This window comes from Hoplias malabaricus, chromosome 13, assembly GCF_029633855.1.
Source record: "Hoplias malabaricus isolate fHopMal1 chromosome 13, fHopMal1.hap1, whole genome shotgun sequence".
Lineage (NCBI taxonomy): Eukaryota > Metazoa > Chordata > Actinopteri > Characiformes > Erythrinidae > Hoplias > Hoplias malabaricus.
This window is the reverse complement of record NC_089812.1, coordinates 9,292,730-9,311,562: the sequence shown is the minus strand read 5'-3', so window position 1 is coordinate 9,311,562 and position 18,833 is coordinate 9,292,730. Positions and strand designations below refer to the sequence as shown.

Below are 18,833 nucleotides of genomic sequence, written 5' to 3'. Positions count from 1 at the left end.
AGCCATTGTATGGAAGCAAATCTGTCTCATCAGACTTTGAAATATTACCACCTTTGAATGTGTAGTACTGAATGTTTTTGCACTGAAATTATGCATTTAATTTCCACGACTGTATAGTCCAACGTTCATGTTTCCACATATTCAGGGGGAGGAGGGGGGTGACACTCGCTGCCGTTGTGTGCTTAGCTGAACTTATGTGTGCTTTTAGGCCCTTCACACCTTTATTTGCTACACAAAACATGGGAATTTCTTTTTTACTTCATCCGAGAACTTACATTTACGTTTCGGCATAGCTGCTCGAGATGAGGGCAGGTACATGAGCTTTGCCTGATGTAAACAAGGACTACTGACGTGCAGACTGACCAATTAAATGTTTACAGTGAAGGTTATCGACCAATAACGGTAGCTCTACAGTCAGACCGTCCAATCATAAGGTTTTAGGCTACTTCACCACGCCCCCTTCTCACTCAAGCGAACCAATCGGAGTAGGGGAGGGCGGGACTAGTTTGTGAACGAAACTTCTCGAAGTTCTATGTAAGCTCTAGAAAAACAAAATCCCGGACGTTTGTGAAATTCCGCACTGACATTTTTTTAAATCTAAAACAGAGGACATGTCCGGGTAAAAGAGGACGTCCGGTCACCCTACTTCAATGAGCCTTTCAGATTTTAGTGACACTTTGAAAATAAAGAGATAATATCCGCGGAAGGAAGCTAAACGTGTAGTTTTTCCACGGTATGGAAGTTGTGTTCGTATTTCGCCATTTAGCGGCGACACAATGCAACTAGTGCAGCATTTAAGGCGAAAGAGAAGAAAATCCAAATGAATCGATTGCTCATTCTTGGTGACCCGGATGTGTATCTGAGTTTTTTGTAACTCGTATTTTGGTTTCTGAATTTCGTCTACCGAATTTGAGCAACTTCGAAATATATTGTTAGAGTTTATTGAGTTTGAATGTTTTTATCTGAATTTATTAACCTTGAATAATAACAGTGAAAACGTGTTTTTGAAAATTCACGAGTTCTATTCAAGAGCAATTGTGTTCAGATGCATAATTTCGAAGCAAAATATTCAGAGGTGGAAATCTGAAGACTTAAATTCAAACGCAGCAAAATTCAGATGAATAATTTCAGTGCAAAAAAAAATCAGTGCTACAAATTCAAAGGTGGTAATATTTCAAAGTCTGATGAGACCGATTTGGTTCCATAATTGAACACTTGAATGCACAAATGCACTTGTGTAGGTATATGTAATTGTGTAGGTATATGTAATTGTGTAGGTATATGTAATTGTGTAGGTATATGTAAAAGGACATGATTTAGGCTCCAACTGATCCCAGTCGTAGAGTAAAGTGGGTTTGTAAATGACAGTGCCCACCGTTACAGTGGCTAAGTTCAGTTAGAGCGTGCACAAAACTCAAAATCTCTTACATTTTGAAGCCAAACTCACACTACGTACAGTCCAGTGTTATCTAGGATGAGAGCTTTTCAGTCTGGATTGCTGGTGTGAATTTTGAGTGCATGTGCAATGGTGTTTTAGGCTGAACCTCCACCTCGATTTATTTCTTTTCCCTTTGAGAAGGGATGGTCACTGAAGGTGGAATTGCTGAGATCAAAGGGGCAGTTTAATTTCACCACCTCATCTGGGCATGAGGAGAATGGATAGACACTTTAGGCTCCTGGAGACAAAGAGACTGGATTGAACTCTGCTAATGAGATAATTCTGAGATCATTCTTCATTATACAGTTGGATTGTGTTATATCAGAAATGTAAAACTGTACGTGTAGTGGTTAGTTTTACGTTTTAGGAGTAAAATGATGAACAGAATAGATTTGATATTTAATGCTAGGGGCTTTTGTGTCATCTTCTGACTCTGGACAATGAGTAATTAATGCGCAAGTGGTGATCCTTGACATCTGTACACGGATGCTCAGATAAGATTGAATAAATCAAACATTTTTTATAGACGTCATTTGAAATGGAACCAAACCCACATAAATACATGATGTGGTGAGAGAGTATGACAGCTCTGGGGTGTAATAAATTGGATGTGTAATGGTGTAGAGGTGGAATGGGAGGGGCTTTGGTGTATAAATAAGCTCAGAGCTCAGATTCGGCAACAAGTCCAGCTTCTAACCGCCCGGAAAACTGTATGAGACCATTATCACTGCTTTAAAAAAAATAGTTTTCAATTTTCCTGTTGCACAATGGTGGTTTTGAGGCTGTGTGTGTTGGCTGTGGTCTTGTATGCTCAGATGGAGACCACTATGTCCACTCCCAGTGAAGATAGGACCCTGTGGTCAATGGAAAATTGGCAGGTAAGGGACTTTTTTTGTAATTCAGATTGAATTAAATGAGAAAATGCTGAAATAAATGAGTTATATTAATATTGTGATAATATAAAAAAATCTTCTCATCTCCTCTACACTGGATGAACAGAGTGCACAGGGTTCTGGTTCTCTCTCTGTGTCTCTGTCTCTCTCTCTCTGTCTGTCTGTCTGTCTCTCTCTCTGTCTGTCTGTCTCTCTCTCTCTCTGTCTGTCTGTCTCTCTCTCTCTGTCTCTCTCTCTCTGTCTCTCTTTCTGTCTCTCTCTCTCTCTCTCTGTCTCTCTCTGTCTGTCTCTGTCTGTCTCTCGCTCTCTAACCCTCTCTCTCTCTCTGTCTGTCTGTCTCTCTCTGTCTGTCTGTCTGTCTCTCTCTCTCTCTCTGTCTGTCTCTCGCTCTCTAACCCTCTCTCTCTCTCTCTCTCTCTCTGTCTCATACACATTGTGTAAAGTAACATTCAGATCTATAGTCACTCACTGGATTCTTCTTACAGGACGAGCCGCTGGACAATGGTTTATCCCTTCGCTTCACTGACCTCCTGAAGCGCTCCAAATCTCAGCAGTTCCACGGCTTAATGGGAAGAAGCTCAGGTAATGGCCATTGAACGTTAACCCCTTCTCTGCTGTGCTTCCACCTTCAGACTTGAATTCTGAACCTCTCATTAAATGTAATCCATCTCCTTCCCATCCAGGAATCTCCAAACCTCAACGACACGGTAGGAAAAGTAAGCTTGCTCTCACTCTATTCTCTTTTTCTCTTTCCCATGTCTCCCCCTCTCATTCTGCACCCATTCTTGCTGTGCTCCTCTCCTCTTTCAGCTTCGTCTCTTCTGACTCTCTCTCTCTATACACTTTGCTTGTGTGTTCAGCATTAGTAGCTCTGTTATTCGTTGCCAGGGAATAAAGGAGAGACATTTGTCGGGTTGATGGGCAGAAGATCATCAAATGGAGGTAAATTCAAATATTTAAACACCACAGCCACAACAGTGAATTTGGTGAATTACATTTAATCATAAATAAATTAGACTGGTAAAGGCTTAAAGCTGGACCTCATTAACATACACCAATCAGCCAAAACATTAAAAATGGCCCCCTTGTATATCTACAATTACAAAAGGTATTCCATCTATAGCTCAGCATACGTAGCCCCCGTTCACACTGTTCCTCATTGGTCAAGACCCCCCACAACGAGGGTCATTTTAATGTTTTGGCTAATTAGTGTATATCATTAACGAATCCTGTTTCTAAGTCAAGAGGTCCAATCATTTTTGCAAAGGTCCATTAAGGACAAGATTGGACACATAAATTGAAACAATAATTTTATAAATAAGTAACAAAAAACACAAGATAAACGTGGCCTGCTGCCCTTTAATATATTTTTCTGAGAAAATGTTGTGCTAAAGCTAAAGGGGATTTCTTTTTGTCCACAGACTTCCAAGAGGAACTGGACAAACCGCTGTTATACTGAACAATCGAGCTAAAAAAATCACATCAGCAGCAAATGTTTCCTAATGTTTTTTATTATGGTCTCTGTATTAAATCTCTGAGCACTGTCACAGAATCTTTATAATGCAAAGAAAATTAAACTTGGTTCAAATCAAAAGAGGAGGATTAACCCTGAAATGGATGCATTTATTCACATTAAAGTTTTTATTATTTGGTGATAACTTGTAATATACAGCATCGCCTATAATATATAGAACTGACCCTGTTTTAATTTGAAACACAATAAAAATATAAATAAATAATTCACTGTATTAATGATATCTGACCTTTTTATCTCCTGAGTGTTTGTTTCACTGGGAGGTCTGTACACAACAAACACAAATGGTCAGATATTAAATTGAAGCCACATTGTAGCTCTGCAAGTACAAACAGGAATACTTACCTAGTTCAACAGGGTGAAGTTTTAGCACTGCATTGTGTGTGTGTGTGTGTGTGTGTGTGTGTATCAGAAACCCAATAAACCAATCTGGTATGAGGTGAGTGGCAAAAACAAGAGTGAAGATTAACTGCATATTTATAGTGTGCGTATAGGGTTAGAATTATATCTACAGCACTTTTAAGGCATTAGGGGTTTTATTTATACCTGAGGACAACTTATGAATATGTAAATCTGTAAAACTCTCTCTCTCTCTCTCACACACACACACACACACACACACCTCACTCCAGTCTCAGGGTGTTAGTGAATTGGGACATAGCCTTGACTCTGTGGTCCTCTCGATGATGTCATTTCTACGCGACAGTGTTTAGATTTCGGCAGGCGTTTCTGTTAAAGACGGAGTTGTTTATTGTCAGCAGATTTGATAATTATTAATAATATCTGTTTTACTGAGTCTGAGGATATAGACCGCGGCGCAATGTCGGGTTTGTAGTCTTTAATTCCGACTTGGGTGTTTGAAACAAGGAATAACCCGAATATAACCGTTTATATTGGTTTGTTTTGAAGTGAGAGAGAGAGAGAGAGAAGGATATAGCAACAGGAGAGAAATAGACAGAGAGAGAAAGGATGGTTTTCTACTGCTGCGCTTATAATTGTAAAAATAACACCAAGGACAAGAGCCTGGCTTTTCACAGGTATGAACTCAAAATTACGTTCCTATTATAAAGAAGATATAAATCAGTCTGGCCCCGAAAAGACAAATATACACAGAACAGCCATAAGCCACCAGTCACTGTCCATTTTATCAGCTCTTCTGACTCTGTGGGAGCTTGTACAGGTGCTTCTCAATAAATTGAAACATGATCAAAACGTTACATTTATTTCAGTAATTTAATTCAAAAACTCATATTACACACATATATACATTGATGTGTCTGGTGTGTCTCATCTTCCTCTTGACAATACCCCATTGATTCTCTATGGGGTTTAGGTCAGGTGAGTTTTCTGGCCAATCAAGCACAGTGACACTGTGGTTATTAATAATAATAATAACAATAAACTATTAACATATTAAATAATAATATTAAACCAAGTATTGGAACTTTTGGCAGTGTGGACAAGTGCCAATTCCTGCTGGAAAATGAAATCCGCATCTTCATAAAGCTTGTCGGCAGAGGGAAGCATGAAGTACTCTAAAATGTCCTGGTTGATGGCTGTACTGACTTTGGACATGATATAACACAGTGGACCAACAGCAGCATATGACACGGCTCCCCAAACCATCACTGATTGTGGAAACTTCACACTAGACTCAAGCAGCTTGGATTGTGTGTCACTGAGCAACAGTCCAGTCTTTTTTTCTCCTCGGCCCAGGTGAGACGCTTCTGACATTGCCTCTGTGTCATGAGTGGCTTCACACAAAGAACGCGACAGTTGTGGCCCATGTCCTGGATACATCTGTGTGGTGGCTCTTGAAGCACTGACTCCAGCAGAAGTCCACTCCTTGTGAATCTCCCCCAAATGTTTGAATGGCCTTTTCTTGACTATCTTTTCAAGACTTCTTTTATCCCTGTTAGCACTCTTTTCTACCACACTTTTTCCTTCCACTCAACTTCCCATTAACATGCTGGGATACAGCAGGAGGGTGTCAATGACTGCCTTCTGGACATCTGTCAAGTCAGCAGTCTGCCCCATGAGTGTGTAGCCTACTGAACCAAACTAAGGGACCATTGTAAAGGCTTAGAAAACATTTGCAGGTTTATATGTTGATTATTCGAGTTTTCTGAGATAATGACTTATGGGTTTTCATTGGCTGTAAACCACAATCATCAACATTAAAAGAAATAAATGCTTGAAATAGATCACTCTGTTTGTAATGCATTTGTATAATAAGGATTTCACGTTTTGAATGGTAGTGGTAGTGAACATACAAACACACCTTAGTGAGCAATTTTTCTCACACACAAAACTGGAGCAGCAGGTGGCCAACCTCTTCTGTGCCCAGGGGCCAGTTTGTGGTAGGTGCCTGGCTCAAGGGGAATTCAGACATGGATACATTTTTATCCTGCCAGTCCTGGGAAAATTGAACCAGTGACACCCAGTCTCACTTCTCTAACCTTAAGGCTACAGCTTCCCCCATGATGCTTAGTGATTATTATTATTATTATACTTTTTTTGTACAGCTTTCCTCTGAAAAACCCAGAGCTCCTTAAGAAGTGGTTGAAGAACTTAAAATGGAAAGACTGGACCCCGGAGCCACACAGCAAAATCTGCTCCAGTCATTTTGAGAAGAGGTGTTACAGTCTGTCAGAGGGTCCAAGAAGAAGACTTCACACCTGGGCAGTCCCCACCATCTTCTCCTTCCCCAGCCACCTACAGAACCGAAAGGTCAGCCATACTCAACTGGGCATAAAACGGTTGCTCTTTTTATCAGAAACAAATGCAGGTAATAATTAAATATTTGAACAATGTATCTACATTTTATCTTTATTTCTTTTAGAGGAAAATTGACCCCAGGAGTCGGAGGGCTATGGTGAGTTGACGTAACATTAATGGCGTGGATGAACAAGTGTCTAACAACCTTTGGTCATTTGTTGTAGTTACTGATTGAATGGAGTTAATGTTTTGCCTCTCTGTCGCTAATAAAGAAAACCTTAGACGAGTCTGTCCTTGATCTGCCTACAAGACGTTCATCAAACTGCAGCACATTCCCCAGTGCAGAACATCAACTGGTGCCAAACATAAGTGTACAACACACTCAGCCATCAGAGGAATACAGCACAGAGGACACTGCAGAAATCACAGCAGAAACAGAAACAGAACCAGCTCCAGCCGATCAATCAAAACCAAGCCAGGAGGAGCACGAGAAGAGGTCAGTACCATCAGCAGATCATCCCACCAAGCTTCAGTGTCCGAATGAAACGTGTCATTCTTTTCCTAACCTGTGGTCAGATACAATCTTATAATGTCTCCCTAGAGTAATGGCTCCCTCCTTTAATTAGAAGAAAATATAAGTGGAACCCACAGTGACAGGGACTTGTGGAGGAAGCTCATCACAAAGTGTCCACACTTTGTCTCTTTCTATTAATCACACAAACAATACACAGAGCGTATCCTTACACTCTTGTCTTTCTCTCTCCAGAACAATGACAATTTTTTATGTCACTGAGCGGTTGTTGCTGTGTTTATTATTTTGTGAGGCAGGCCTTCCCTTTCATGGACAATTTTAGGAGACGAATTTCTGGAGAGATGTATGACCATTCCCAGCTTCTTTCACAGTGGCTACTGTTTGCCCAGGGTAATGTAACTGTATGGTATTCTCTTCCTCTAACAGGGTAGTATTTATGAATCCTGTCGATACGTAATGCATATGTATACCACCTAATTATCCTAAAGGATAGATGATCTTGATCTTCGGTTTACTTTTCTTATATCTTTTAATTCTTCTGTTCCAGAGCCTCCAATGGGACAGGGATGATGAATTAAATATTGTAAGTCAATGAAATTATTTTGAGCAAATATTTTGTGATGTGTATTTTAATAAAAGTGGAGTCAGTTGGAGTCAATGGCTTATTGTTTCCTGTAATACAGATGCCTCATGTGGTTTATGGAATTGCAGGACAAGTCAAACCCCGTATTATTGAGGTACGTCTGTTTATATAAGCCTTAAACATTAGGATATACAGCCTTTTTGAAGAGTTTATAACTCTTCTCATACCTCAAGGAGAATTTAATTGGTATTTCTTCAAACAAAGTCAGTCCCCAATAAGAGCATTACTCTAGTGGTGTATCTCTTTTTCAACATGTTGTTTCTAGGTTAAAGAGAAATGGGAGTGGCTTGGACTGGACCTAAGAGGGCCGTTTCCCATCACGTCACACAAACACACCCACATCATGACGCTCACGGATTATTACTCCAAATGGGTGGAGGTTTTCCCATTGACGCAGAATAAAATCCGTGATGCTGCAGTGTGTCTGGCAGAAGTGATCCTTCAGCTGGGATTCCCACTGGGAGTCCTGTCCAGACTTCCTAAACACTTCCTCTTAGAGGTGAGAAAGTCTGCTGTGTTTATGAACTTTAGCACTGCATTGCATTTTCATGTTGTAATGTGATAGCGGAGTTGTGGTAAATTCTTTTTCTTACAGTACCAGGAATGCACATATTTTTCAACCAACTACAACATCAAGAGTTTTATTTCACCCTTTTTAAAATCATGTTGAATATAAACGTTGAGGCCCCACTCATATTTTATATCAACATTTCATCTACTACACTGCCTTATTTCCTTTGCAAATTAGATCAACCGTGATCTGAAAAAACACCTGAATGTGAACACGAGTTCTTTGGTCATTCACCATCGACAGACTGGATACCTGGACCTGACCACCGAGTCGCTGCTCAATGAGTAGGTGTATTACGGCTCATTTTGTAGAACCTCACTTGGAATGGGATCATTATTTTCATACAGTATACCCTTGTGTCTAAGTAAAGGTGACTGTGTATGTGTGTGTTTCAGGTTATTGTGTAAGCTGGTAGAGGAATACCCACGCTCCTGGGATGTCCATCTTCCCGCTGCAGCTCTTCGATTCTGCTGCTCACAGCACCCCACCACTGGGAAGAAACCCTTCACAGTGATGTACAGCAGTAACACCCCAGTCTTCAGAGCCCCCCGAGAACAGCCTGTGAGTTTGAGAGAGAGAGGGAGACTCTTTTGCTACTTCTTAACACGGTGTAGTGTTTTAGGCTTGTATCTTTGTTGTCTGAGATATAGAGGATTTACTAAGTGGATATTTGCCTTAACATAAAAGGTAAACAATGCAGACATTTTGATACTGTTGATTTAGCACACTATAATGTTATGTTAATGATCATTAATATATTCATCCATCCATTCATTATCTGTAACCGCTTATCCAGTTCAGGGTTGCGGTGGGTCCAGAGCCTACCTGGAATCATTGGGTGCAAGGCGGGAATACACCCTGGAGGGGGCGCCAGTCCTTCACAGGGCAACACAAACACATTCACTCACACCTACACACACTTTTGAGTCGCCAATCCACCTACAAACATGTATTTTTGGACTGTGGGAGGAAACCTGAGCACCCGCAGACGCAGTTACAGGGAAAACACACCACACTCCTTACAGACAGTCACCGAGAGCGGGAATCGAATCCACAACCTCCAGGTCCAGAGCTGTGTGACTGCGACAACTACCTGCTGTGCCACCGTGCCGCCCATCATTAATACAATAATGTTAAAATAATATTAATATCAAGCTTAAACTGTGCATTTCTTTTACATTAGAATGTGTTTTTCGTTAGTCTTTTTCCTGAAGTGTAAATCCTATGTTAATACTGTGGATGTGACTGGTTTCTCCTTTGTTTTCAGTGCAGCACACCGGATATTCGCCTGAGCTCCTTCATCATTCCACATCTCGAAGACAGAAAACACAGCAACAAAGAAAATGCCTCCAGTAAGTGAGACGTGGACAGGTTTAATAGGACTCCCCCACCCCACCTGTCTGGTCAATGCGACTTTATAGTACTGTGAGGATGTTAGAACCCCATTCAACCTTTATGTAATTTCCAGCCAAAATATCCACTAAGTACCATTTTATGAGACCCCTTTACCCTTGCTGGTGTACAGTTTGAGACTGTATTACATTAGTTGATGCAGTTTGAGTAGGCCATCATCTGGTTTCAGTTTACCATTCCAGGAGAATGTGGTCCTGCATTGCCACATTTTCCATGCAACATTTAATTTTTTGTCATATATTTTATTCCAGGTGATTCGTCCTTTCTGACAGAACAGAGGTGAACCCAAAGGAAATGTATGGCTTGGGCACCAAGATCATATCTGGACATTTTCACATGAAGGGACACATTTGCACTACAGTAACCTGTGAAGTTCTGTGAAAACACTGAAAAACTTTACGTTACAAAAGCTGGCACTCCCATGCTTTTTCTTTTTTGTTCAGGAAACTTGGAGAGCTGCGCTCAGATCATCCAATAAAACTTTCTCTGTTTTTAACCAGTTTTCTAATACTTTTCTAATTAACATTGTAAAGATGAGAGTTTACGAACCACTGCTGTTTTTTTTTTGACATTTCACAAATTAATTACATTCTGACTGAGTTTTAAGGCCACAGCGTTGGAAAAAAAAAAACAAGATTCCATGATTAAAGTCAGCATTCTGAGAAAAAAATCTCTTTATATTCTCAGAATAATTTGCTGCGTATAATGGAGCAGACACACAGTGTAACTGAAATGCAGTGTGTTGCTGAAGTCATAATATGGTATAGATTTCAGGAATAAACACTCAGTTCTGTTCCACATCAGGACCACAGTGTGATTAGTGTTTAAACCCCGAATCAGTGCACGAACCCATGGCATGTAGTTTCACATGATACAATTAATGATCACGAAAATGATCGATCCAGAGCGAGTGGAACTCCGGAACTCGTACAATAAACTAAAGCCTTATGCATCGCAGTCAGGGGCTGCACTGACGGAGTCGTCATGTCTGTGGATGCGTTTAATAAATAATTCTGTTCACTTCACCGACTGCTTCTTTCACAGCTCACTCTTGGAGCACAGACTGCAAGTCTGTCTGTTTAGATATTATAATAAATAATAATAACCCAAACCGTGTTTCTCTACATATTCTGATTATATTCTCAAAATTATACAGACCTTTTTTTTACTCAATTATTCAGAGATTTTTTCTCAGAACTATTCCAAGAATATTCTCAGAATTCTGACTTTCTCTGAATCTTGTTTTTTTTTTTTAATGCGGTGGCCCTAAAACTCTGTGGAAATATTCAGTGTTTATTAACACAACAAAAATATCACTCTTTCAAAATAAATCAAGTATCTCCAAAATGGGAAAATTACAGGAAAGCCAAAAACATTCCTAACTTATATTTTATCGTAACATGGCAGAGTTTGAACCCAGTCAGCACACGTTAGGGGAACACATGGGTAGAACATGGGCTACCAATATTTAGTAAATGTGGGTATTCCCTATATGTATTGTCTTAATTCTGTTGTCTGTTGGGCTGCCCATATGGTCCCTGTTATTTAACCCATCCTGGTCCCATCACTGCCCCTGAAGGGCATCTCTTTAACCCATGGACTGACCCTGTTGGTACCCAGTTGGACTGCTTCTATGGGTCCTACATGGGTCTGTTGGCAGGGAACTTGTAGCAGATATCAGAAATTATTGTAGCATTTTTGTCTTGTACATTTTGAAGACAATTTTAGATTTATTAGAATGATCTACACGGGCAACAAAACATTTCCAGTAGATTTAAGCTAATCAAAGTTTTTTTTGGCACAAAACACTTGAATAAGTCAGAATGTTGATAAAACTGGGACAATGTCCACATTTCTGGCACATGCCTTCCTCCCACACGCCACATGTAAATGTGCTGCAGTCTTTTACACGCTGTTTGTCTTTACACAAATTTAACCCACGTTATCTGAATGGCCGTGTCCCAAACTTTACACTTGAACCGAGTGTCTGTGTCCAGTCTACGGCCCGAACTCGTCCATAGTCTCCAGCACCAGCGCTAAATGGTCCAAAAACGAGTTCACAGACACGCGGAGGATCCTGGCCTCGTCCGCGGTCCATTTCACACTCAGCCCGCCGTCTGAGACACTCAGAGCCTTGGAGATGCCGCCTTTCCGGGGCTCGGGGTCCGGGGACAACGACCGGGCCGCGATGGACGCCTCTCTCTCGGAGGGAAAGGGGATTTCTAAAGTAAACTCCAGCGGTCCCGTAGAGTTGTTAGCTCCCGCGCAGGACGCCATCTTGAAATCTGGTCGTGTCCCAATTGTCTTCTCAAGACTCCCTCGCCTCGAAGCTTTCGGGTGCCTTTTACGATTATTAGTATCTCTGGTACGTGTTTTTTTTTCAGTCTTCGATAACGTCCCGAAGGTGTACACCTAAAAGAAGACAAGAATTGAGAAAACAAGTGCAAATAAAAATTATATAATAAAACATATAATAATATTGGCATACCCCATCCAGGGTGGATCTCTCCTTAAACTGAATATTGAATATTGGCATAGGTTATTTAACATCCTGTGTATCATTAATATTTAAGCACATAATAAATTATATAATTGTAATTATACACAGGATATTCTATATCTTATTTGTATATTTATCACAAATAAATATGACTGTATCGCCATCTAGCGGCGGAAAAGGGGCCTGCGGAGATTTGTAATTGACTTCTTATCCCGTGGTAGATGACGTCACATGTAAACAACGCATGGCGAGGTCAGCGACTTGAGAGACTTTGGATCATTAACCGCGACCTAAAGAAGAGAGACATGTGTCCACCATGAACTTGTCAAAGAAAGTAAACAGCAAAGGTTTGCAGTGTGCTCTCGGCGCAAAAACACCTACCTGCCTTCAGCTGTCAGCATCTGAACATGAAGAAACTCATCATTGGAATCGGGGGGTGAGTAACTCCAGACCACTCTTGCTGCATTGGGTCATTTAATGTCCAAACAGGAATCATCTCGCAAGGCCGTATTTTGCTTCTTGGAATGTTCACTTCCACCTTAAACTGTGCATTAGTTACTTCCTACTACACGAGATTTCATGATGGAATATTTGGTTCCACTTTAAACGTGACAGTGACTTACTTTCAGACAAATGATGCTTCTCTTTGGAACTGTTCGTTCCACCTTAAATGACGAGGCAGTTAAATAAATCCAATTAAAAGTCAGCTTCTGCTTGAAACACCAGCTGCTCCATTTAAGGTGGAACTGAAAAAATGATAAAAAAAAAAAAAAAGTATGAAGCCAAATTAAGCAGATTGCATATTTTAGGCTGTAACATCTTCACTATTTTCTTTCTCAAAGTTTCGCTCCTTCTTTCTTTTTTCAGAATGACAAATGGAGGTAAAAGCACACTTAGCAGAAACCTTCAGAACATTCTCCCCAACAGCTGCATCATTTCCCAGGATTCGTTCTTCAAAGTAAATAACTTATTTATTCATATAAAATAATAGGATCCTATGTGGTGGGTCTGTAGTAACACTGAATCCTACAGTAAATCTTAGCCCAAACTATTTTGAATAACTCAAACTACACACCAGGGATATTAGTTCATTATTCTACACATTTTGTTGCTTTAAATAATTGTATCATACTGAGCAAAATTAATTGTGCCATAACATTTCATTACAGATTCTACAGGGTGGGCCATTTATATGGATACAGCTTAATACAATGGGAATGGTTGGTGATATTAACTTCCTTTAATTTTTGGCACATTAGTATATAGGAGGGGGGAAACTTTTCAAGATGGGTGGTGACCATGGCGGCCATTTTGAAGTTGGCCATTTTGGATACAACTTTTGTTTTTTTTAATGGGAAGAGGGTCATGTGACACATCAAACTGATTGGGAATTTCACAAGAAAACAATGTTGTGCTTGGTTTTAATGTAACTTTATTCTTTCATGAGTTATTTACAAGTTTCTGACCACTTATAAAATGTGTTCAAAGTGCTGCCCATTGTGTTGGATTGTCAATGCAACCCTCTTCTCCCACTCTTCACACACTGATAGCAACACCGCAGGAGAAATGCTAGCACAGGCTTCCAGTATCCATAGTTTCAGGTGCTGCACATCTTGATGGTATGGTGTGGTATATGGGGTACAAAGATAGTGGGGCCATTCTTCATCAATGGAATCCTTAAGGCCACTGGATATGCGAAACTGCTACATGATGATGTGTTTTCCTCTTTATGCACTGAAGCTGGCACGTTCCCTGAGTTTTTCCAGCAAGATGGTGCACCACCACATTATGGGTGCGAGGTCCGAGCATTCCTAGATGAACAGTTTCCTGGAAAGTGGATTGGTCGTCGTGGGCCAGTTGAAGGTCCCCCCAAGCTCTTCCGATCTGACCCCCTTTGACTTTTATCTTTGGGGTCATCTGAAGGCAATTGTCTATGCTGTGAAGATACGAGATGTGCAGCACCTGAAACTACGGATACTGGAAGCCTGTGCTAGCATTTCTCCTGCGGTGTTGCTATCAGTGTGTGAAGAGTGGGAGAGGAGGGTTGCATTGACAATCCAACACAATGGGCAGCACTTTGAACACATTTTGTGTAGCACTTTGAGATTTCCTTGAAATGTAAAGCGCATTACAAATAAAATGTTTTTCTTGTGAAAATCCCAGTAAGTTTGATGTGTCACATGACCCTCTTCCCATTGAAAAAACAAAAGTTGGATCCAAAATGTCCGACTTCAAAATGGCCACAACCCAACTTGAAAAGTTTCCCCCCTCCCATATACTAATGTGCCACAAACAGGAAGTTAATATCACCAACCATTCCCATTTTATTAAGCTGTATCCATATAAATGGCCCACCCTGTAGTTTTCTCTGTAATTCTTTTGCTCACTTATGTTGTCTTATTTTATATTTGTTTGACTCTTTGGTTCTCATTTGTTTAAGGAGGACTCTGTGGTGCCTGTGGACAGTCGTGGTTTCAAACAGTATGACAGTAAGGAACATTCTCTTATATTTCTGACATTTTCCAACATATTTTCCAATAAAAAAGACCCGTCTTTTCTAATCTTGAACATGCCCAGAGCCATCGACTAACAAGCAGTCTGTCATTTTCTCCAGTGTTTCTTCTCCCATTATAAGACCACTGTTAGAGCAACACCTAAAGGCCTAAATGATCAGAGAAAACAATACATTTTAAATATGGCCATCCCCATGTGGACAACATGCTTTGTGGAGCTTAAAGTGGTTCATTGAGAGACTACAAACAATTCCTGTGATTGATTTGTTTGATTTTTGCAAACCTTCACCAGTGACAAAATCTCACTGACCAATCATCTTTTTCACTGCTATCGGCATAGTCACAGCAGCCAAACGGCTTGTTGTATTTGTGTCTCAGCCTCCAGTACTTACTGACAGAACTGCACTGAGACACTAAAAAAAGAGCTGAGCTTGTGACACAATATGTAAACCTATTGTATGTTAAACGTTTGTGGGCACATTTTAAAACCGACTTAAATAGACTTCCCGACATCTGAAACTCCTCACAACGCTCAATATGAAGTTTCAGCTCTTCTAGGTGTCAATGACACTCTCCGATCTTCAGATGGTATAAGTATCACAGTTTGCATATTGCTCAGAACCGCAAAAGTAAACATCGTGTCTCTGCTTATCCGTATAATTAATTTATTTTAATTTTATTTTTATTTTGGGGCAAACAGATGTGAAATGTTAAGAAAATCTTGTTTTTGTTTTGTTTTTTTTGTGTTCACATGCTGTTTAGCTTCTACACTGAATAGTTTTTAAATATCTTAGTGTAAATGTTAAAGGAAGTATTGGCTTCATTTAATTCAAGCCTGGCCTGGTGTTTTTTTGATCCTGAGTCTCACCTCTTTAAACACTCTTCTCAGCCCTGGATGCTCTGTACATGGACAGAATGATGAGTGTGGTCAGATCCTGGATGCAGGATCCCCGGCGCTTCATGGAGACTCGGGGTCTCTCAGTGGAGCACTCTGAGTCCTGTGTGTTTTCTCTCATAGTGGAGGGCTTCCTTATCTTCAATTACGGGTAAAATAACTCTTCCTCACCTGTGGTAAACTGTACATATGTTTATGATATTCTTTTAAAACTCAGTACATTTCATTTTTAAATGATTTCTGAACGAATCATCGTCTCACAATGTTTGTGTGATTTTTATTCCATCTTCTCTTTATCCCTTAGATTTAAGCATGTTGATATAAATGAGCCCTGTTCTGATAGGCTGCCCTCTAATGTGCCTCATTGGAAATCAGCGCAAAAACACAGCTTATAACTTCACAGTGTGAACGAGGAGCACTTTGACTCTTGGTACAGTGTCATTAGAGTCTCCTGAGGATAAAAGTTCAAATGGATGGGGGTCTTTATCTTAAACAAACAGTTTACCCTCAGATCAGACCGAAAAGCGACGAGTCTCAGGATTATTTCTGCTTGTGAAATCAGTCAGTACAGTTGACCTACGGCCGAGCGAGTACATAAACATTACATCATGGTTCTGATGAACTGCACTGATGCCCTGTTGTGTTGGATTGTGTTTGATTAACAGAGCCTTGAACGTACTGTTTGATAAGAGGTACTTCTTACAGATTCCTTACGAGACGTGTAAGATGAGGAGAAGGTAAGAGGGAGGTTTCTTTCTAAAGTTGCCTTTGCATTCAGATTTGGGGTGTTTGGCACATATACATTTTTTGGATCAAGCCTTTAATTCATGTAGATATTAGATGTCCTTCTACGTAATATTTTGGTCCATCAGTCTCAATTCTACGTTATGTGCAACTCATAATTTCAGGTTCAGACAAATTCAGTAGAGTTTCTGAGTCTAGTTTAATACAGGGGGTCCTCGACTTACGACGTTGGTCCGTTCCTACGTCGCATCGTAAACCGATTTTCAGTGTAAGTCGGAACATACGTACATACTGAACGTAAATAACATACTGTAAGCACTTATCCTGTCCTAATACCTATCCTCCTCGGTCCCGAGCCGTGTAACCGTGTATTCTTCCGCCGCGCTGCACACACCAAACACGAAGTTCGCGTTACGACGCAAAACCACTTAAGTCAAAACAAGGCTTTATACGGTAAATGGGAGATGTGTCGTAACCACGAAACATCGTAACTCGGGACTGACGTAACCCGAGGACCTCCTGTACTGATGTTTCTTTATGTTCCTGATTGTTATGTTCCTTGTTTCAATGTTTGTATTGTTCTTTTCAATCAATAGCTTAAGAGTCTACACGCCTCCAGACCCTGAGGGTTACTTCGATGGTTACGTCTGGCCCATGTACTTAAAAAACAGAAAGGACATGGACAGTACAGTGGAGGACCTGGGTCAGTATTAAACCAAACACGGTTCACTGAATACAAGACACAACAGACATTTCCACTTTCACTGACTAATTATTTCCTAAAGCCCCTATTAACACAGGATTAGTTTCACATGTCGAGGTGTGAGTAATATTAATATCCAGGAGCTCAATCAAGTCCAAATGTGTTATTGCTTTATTTAGTATTTAAACATAATTCATGTTGTAAACATACACACCTCAGGTGATTAACTGTCTGTGGTCACTGTTGTCTGTGGTCACCTTTGTTCCCCCTTGAAATAAACATGGAGTTCCTCAGAAAAGATGTCAACTTGAAGGCAGCATGTGTCTCTCCAAATACTAATTTAATCTCTGCATCAATGGTACCTTCATATATCTGCTGAATCTTTTTAAAATAATATTTATGAACCTTGATGACGTCATTTGCTGTCACTGATAACTGTGCAACCTTCCAGAACAGTGTTATTTATACGTTTTTTTTGGCTCTGGTTCAACTTTTTTATGATAAACTATTACAAAATACAATTACGTTTGTCAGAGAAACACTGAAAACGTGTTGTTTATTCATTTATCACTTTTCAAGGGATTTAAACATGAATTTATTGTTTTTCTTTTCTACAGAATCCCACACAAATAAAATAAAAATAAAAAAGACATTAACAGGGGATTTAATCTGACCTATTTCTGATTTACTTTTTGATGTAGTATTTCTAGATGGCACTCAGAAGAAAGAAGATTTGCTGGCCCCAGTTTTTAAAGACATCCAGCAGATGTTTAAAATTGTGTAGGACTGAGAAGAAAAGATGTGTGATCACTTCCAGGTGAGTTACTCACCTGTTAAATTTTTTAATACCTCTATCAACCGGCCTCCAGTCTCTGCTCTAATAAGGATCTGAAGCATCTGACGGTTTTCGTTTGAATTCATAATGTGAATCTATAGCTTTAATCGAATGGAACAACCATTTGCTCAACATTTGAGTCTCAATGTTCTTTTCTGTTTTTACGAGCCTTGGTTTTTCCTCAGTCTGTTGAATTCAGATGTTGTTAAGGACATTATTAACATTACACTGTGAGTAATGGTTTCTGCTAATGTTGGTCAATAAAATAATACAAACAGTTAGTTTCATTGTCGCATTATTCCAATAAAACCCTGGGATCTCAAACTGGGGCTGGAATGCTTAATTTCTGCACAGGTCACAACTCCACATGAATAAATATGGATTTATGTTCTGTGGGCACCCCTGGTCAAATGATATAGTTGAATAAATTAAATAAATTTGAGTGTTTGCAATTCACAAATCTGCAACATCCAGACACCTGTCAGCTAAAAAGAGTCAGCAAAACACATTTAATAGCTTTACACCCACCAAATTGCCCAGAATATGCGCCCTTGAATGTACTCATAGTTTCAAGTCTAGGTCATTAACCTCAAAAGCAGAATTACAAGCCACAGAAGAAGTAAATAAGCTCTATTTTCTCTTTTGGAGCTGTAAGGGCAGGTGTATAAATGGAACGGAACATCCACTCTCAGGAGGAGCGCAGCTTGTGTCACATTTCAGTATAACTAACCATATATTGGATGAATTCTACGCACCTCATTCATTCATTCATTATCTGTAAGCGCTTATCCAGTTCAGGGTCACGGTGGGTCCAGAGCCTACCTGGAATCATTGGGCGCAAGGTGGGAATACACCCTGGAGGGGGTGCCAGTCCTTCACAGGGCAACACACACACACACAC

The 18,833-nt window shown here is 40.1% G+C and overlaps 4 protein-coding genes across 9 annotated transcripts in view; 3 read left to right on the top strand and 1 right to left on the bottom strand.

Annotated features, from left to right (window-relative positions):
- tac4 (tachykinin precursor 4) overlaps window positions 1–3,956 on the top strand; it is a 33,929-nt gene extending 29,973 nt beyond the window's left edge. For 2 of the 4 annotated variants that reach the window (XM_066642036.1, XM_066642037.1), the window contains 5 exons: window positions 2,254–2,316; window positions 2,817–2,913; window positions 3,015–3,047; window positions 3,220–3,273; window positions 3,753–3,956. In XM_066642036.1, the coding sequence (XP_066498133.1) occupies window positions 2,254–2,316; window positions 2,817–2,913; window positions 3,015–3,047; window positions 3,220–3,273; window positions 3,753–3,790 (285 nt within the window). In that variant the 3' untranslated portion in view covers window positions 3,791–3,956. Of the gene's footprint in view, window positions 1–2,133; window positions 2,317–2,816; window positions 2,914–3,014; window positions 3,048–3,219; window positions 3,274–3,752 lie in introns of those variants that run through there. The other 2 variants (XM_066642035.1, XM_066642034.1) reach the window with 2 other exon arrangements.
- A 622-nt stretch (window positions 3,957–4,578) lies between these two features.
- Window positions 4,579–10,234, top strand: zgc:163143 (uncharacterized protein LOC795946 homolog). Of its 2 annotated transcripts, XM_066642660.1 has the most exons (13): window positions 4,579–4,692; window positions 4,775–4,902; window positions 6,391–6,595; window positions 6,708–6,740; window positions 6,856–7,079; window positions 7,412–7,505; window positions 7,663–7,698; window positions 7,799–7,852; window positions 8,024–8,257; window positions 8,507–8,613; window positions 8,725–8,890; window positions 9,597–9,681; window positions 9,994–10,234. In XM_066642660.1, the coding sequence occupies exons 2-13, from the start codon at window positions 4,835–4,837 to the stop codon at window positions 10,023–10,025; spliced, it is 1,338 nt and encodes a 445-aa protein (XP_066498757.1). In that variant the 5' UTR covers window positions 4,579–4,692; window positions 4,775–4,834; the 3' UTR covers window positions 10,026–10,234. The 2 variants fall into 2 exon arrangements, with proteins under 2 accessions (XP_066498757.1, XP_066498756.1); XM_066642659.1 differs by having other exon boundaries at window positions 4,606–4,902.
- A 956-nt stretch (window positions 10,235–11,190) lies between these two features.
- On the bottom strand, window positions 11,191–12,399 carry LOC136664904 (EKC/KEOPS complex subunit LAGE3). Its single transcript, XM_066642388.1, has 2 exons — window positions 12,231–12,399; window positions 11,191–12,154 (listed from the first exon to the last, which is right to left on the bottom strand). The coding sequence occupies exons 1-2, from the start codon at window positions 12,276–12,278 to the stop codon at window positions 11,741–11,743; spliced, it is 462 nt and encodes a 153-aa protein (XP_066498485.1). The 5' UTR covers window positions 12,279–12,399; the 3' UTR covers window positions 11,191–11,740.
- A 70-nt stretch (window positions 12,400–12,469) lies between these two features.
- Window positions 12,470–18,187, top strand: LOC136664903 (nicotinamide riboside kinase 1-like). Of its 2 annotated transcripts, XM_066642386.1 has the most exons (7): window positions 12,503–12,678; window positions 13,110–13,200; window positions 14,683–14,731; window positions 15,645–15,801; window positions 16,316–16,387; window positions 16,991–17,097; window positions 17,799–18,187. In XM_066642386.1, exons 1-7 carry the CDS (start codon window positions 12,650–12,652, stop codon window positions 17,879–17,881), a joined length of 588 nt encoding a protein of 195 aa, XP_066498483.1. In that variant the 5' UTR covers window positions 12,503–12,649; the 3' UTR covers window positions 17,882–18,187. The 2 variants fall into 2 exon arrangements, with proteins under 2 accessions (XP_066498484.1, XP_066498483.1); XM_066642387.1 differs by lacking the exon at window positions 13,110–13,200 and having other exon boundaries at window positions 12,470–12,678.
- Window positions 18,188–18,833: the final 646 nt, after the last annotated feature.

Excerpts from the sequence above, each read along its gene's own strand:
- LOC136664904 (XM_066642388.1), bottom strand. The coding sequence starts at position 12,278 with ATGCCAATATTCAATATTCAGTTTAAGGAGAGATCCACCCTGGATGGG. Across the intron at positions 12,155-12,230 it reads AGAGATCCACCCTGGATGGG|GTGTACACCTTCGGGACGTT; the intron begins GTATGCCAATAT and ends GTCTTCTTTTAG.
- LOC136664903 (XM_066642387.1), top strand. The coding sequence starts at position 12,559 with ATGAACTTGTCAAAGAAAGTAAACAGCAAAGGTTTGCAGTGTGCTCTC. Across the intron at positions 14,732-15,644 it reads TGGTTTCAAACAGTATGACA|CCCTGGATGCTCTGTACATG; the intron begins GTAAGGAACATT and ends CACTCTTCTCAG. Across the intron at positions 15,802-16,315 it reads TTCCTTATCTTCAATTACGG|AGCCTTGAACGTACTGTTTG; the intron begins GTAAAATAACTC and ends TTTGATTAACAG.
- zgc:163143 (XM_066642660.1), top strand. The coding sequence starts at position 4,835 with ATGGTTTTCTACTGCTGCGCTTATAATTGTAAAAATAACACCAAGGAC. Across the intron at positions 6,741-6,855 it reads CCAGGAGTCGGAGGGCTATG|AAAACCTTAGACGAGTCTGT; the intron begins GTGAGTTGACGT and ends TCGCTAATAAAG. Across the intron at positions 9,682-9,993 it reads CAACAAAGAAAATGCCTCCA|GTGATTCGTCCTTTCTGACA; the intron begins GTAAGTGAGACG and ends ATTTTATTCCAG.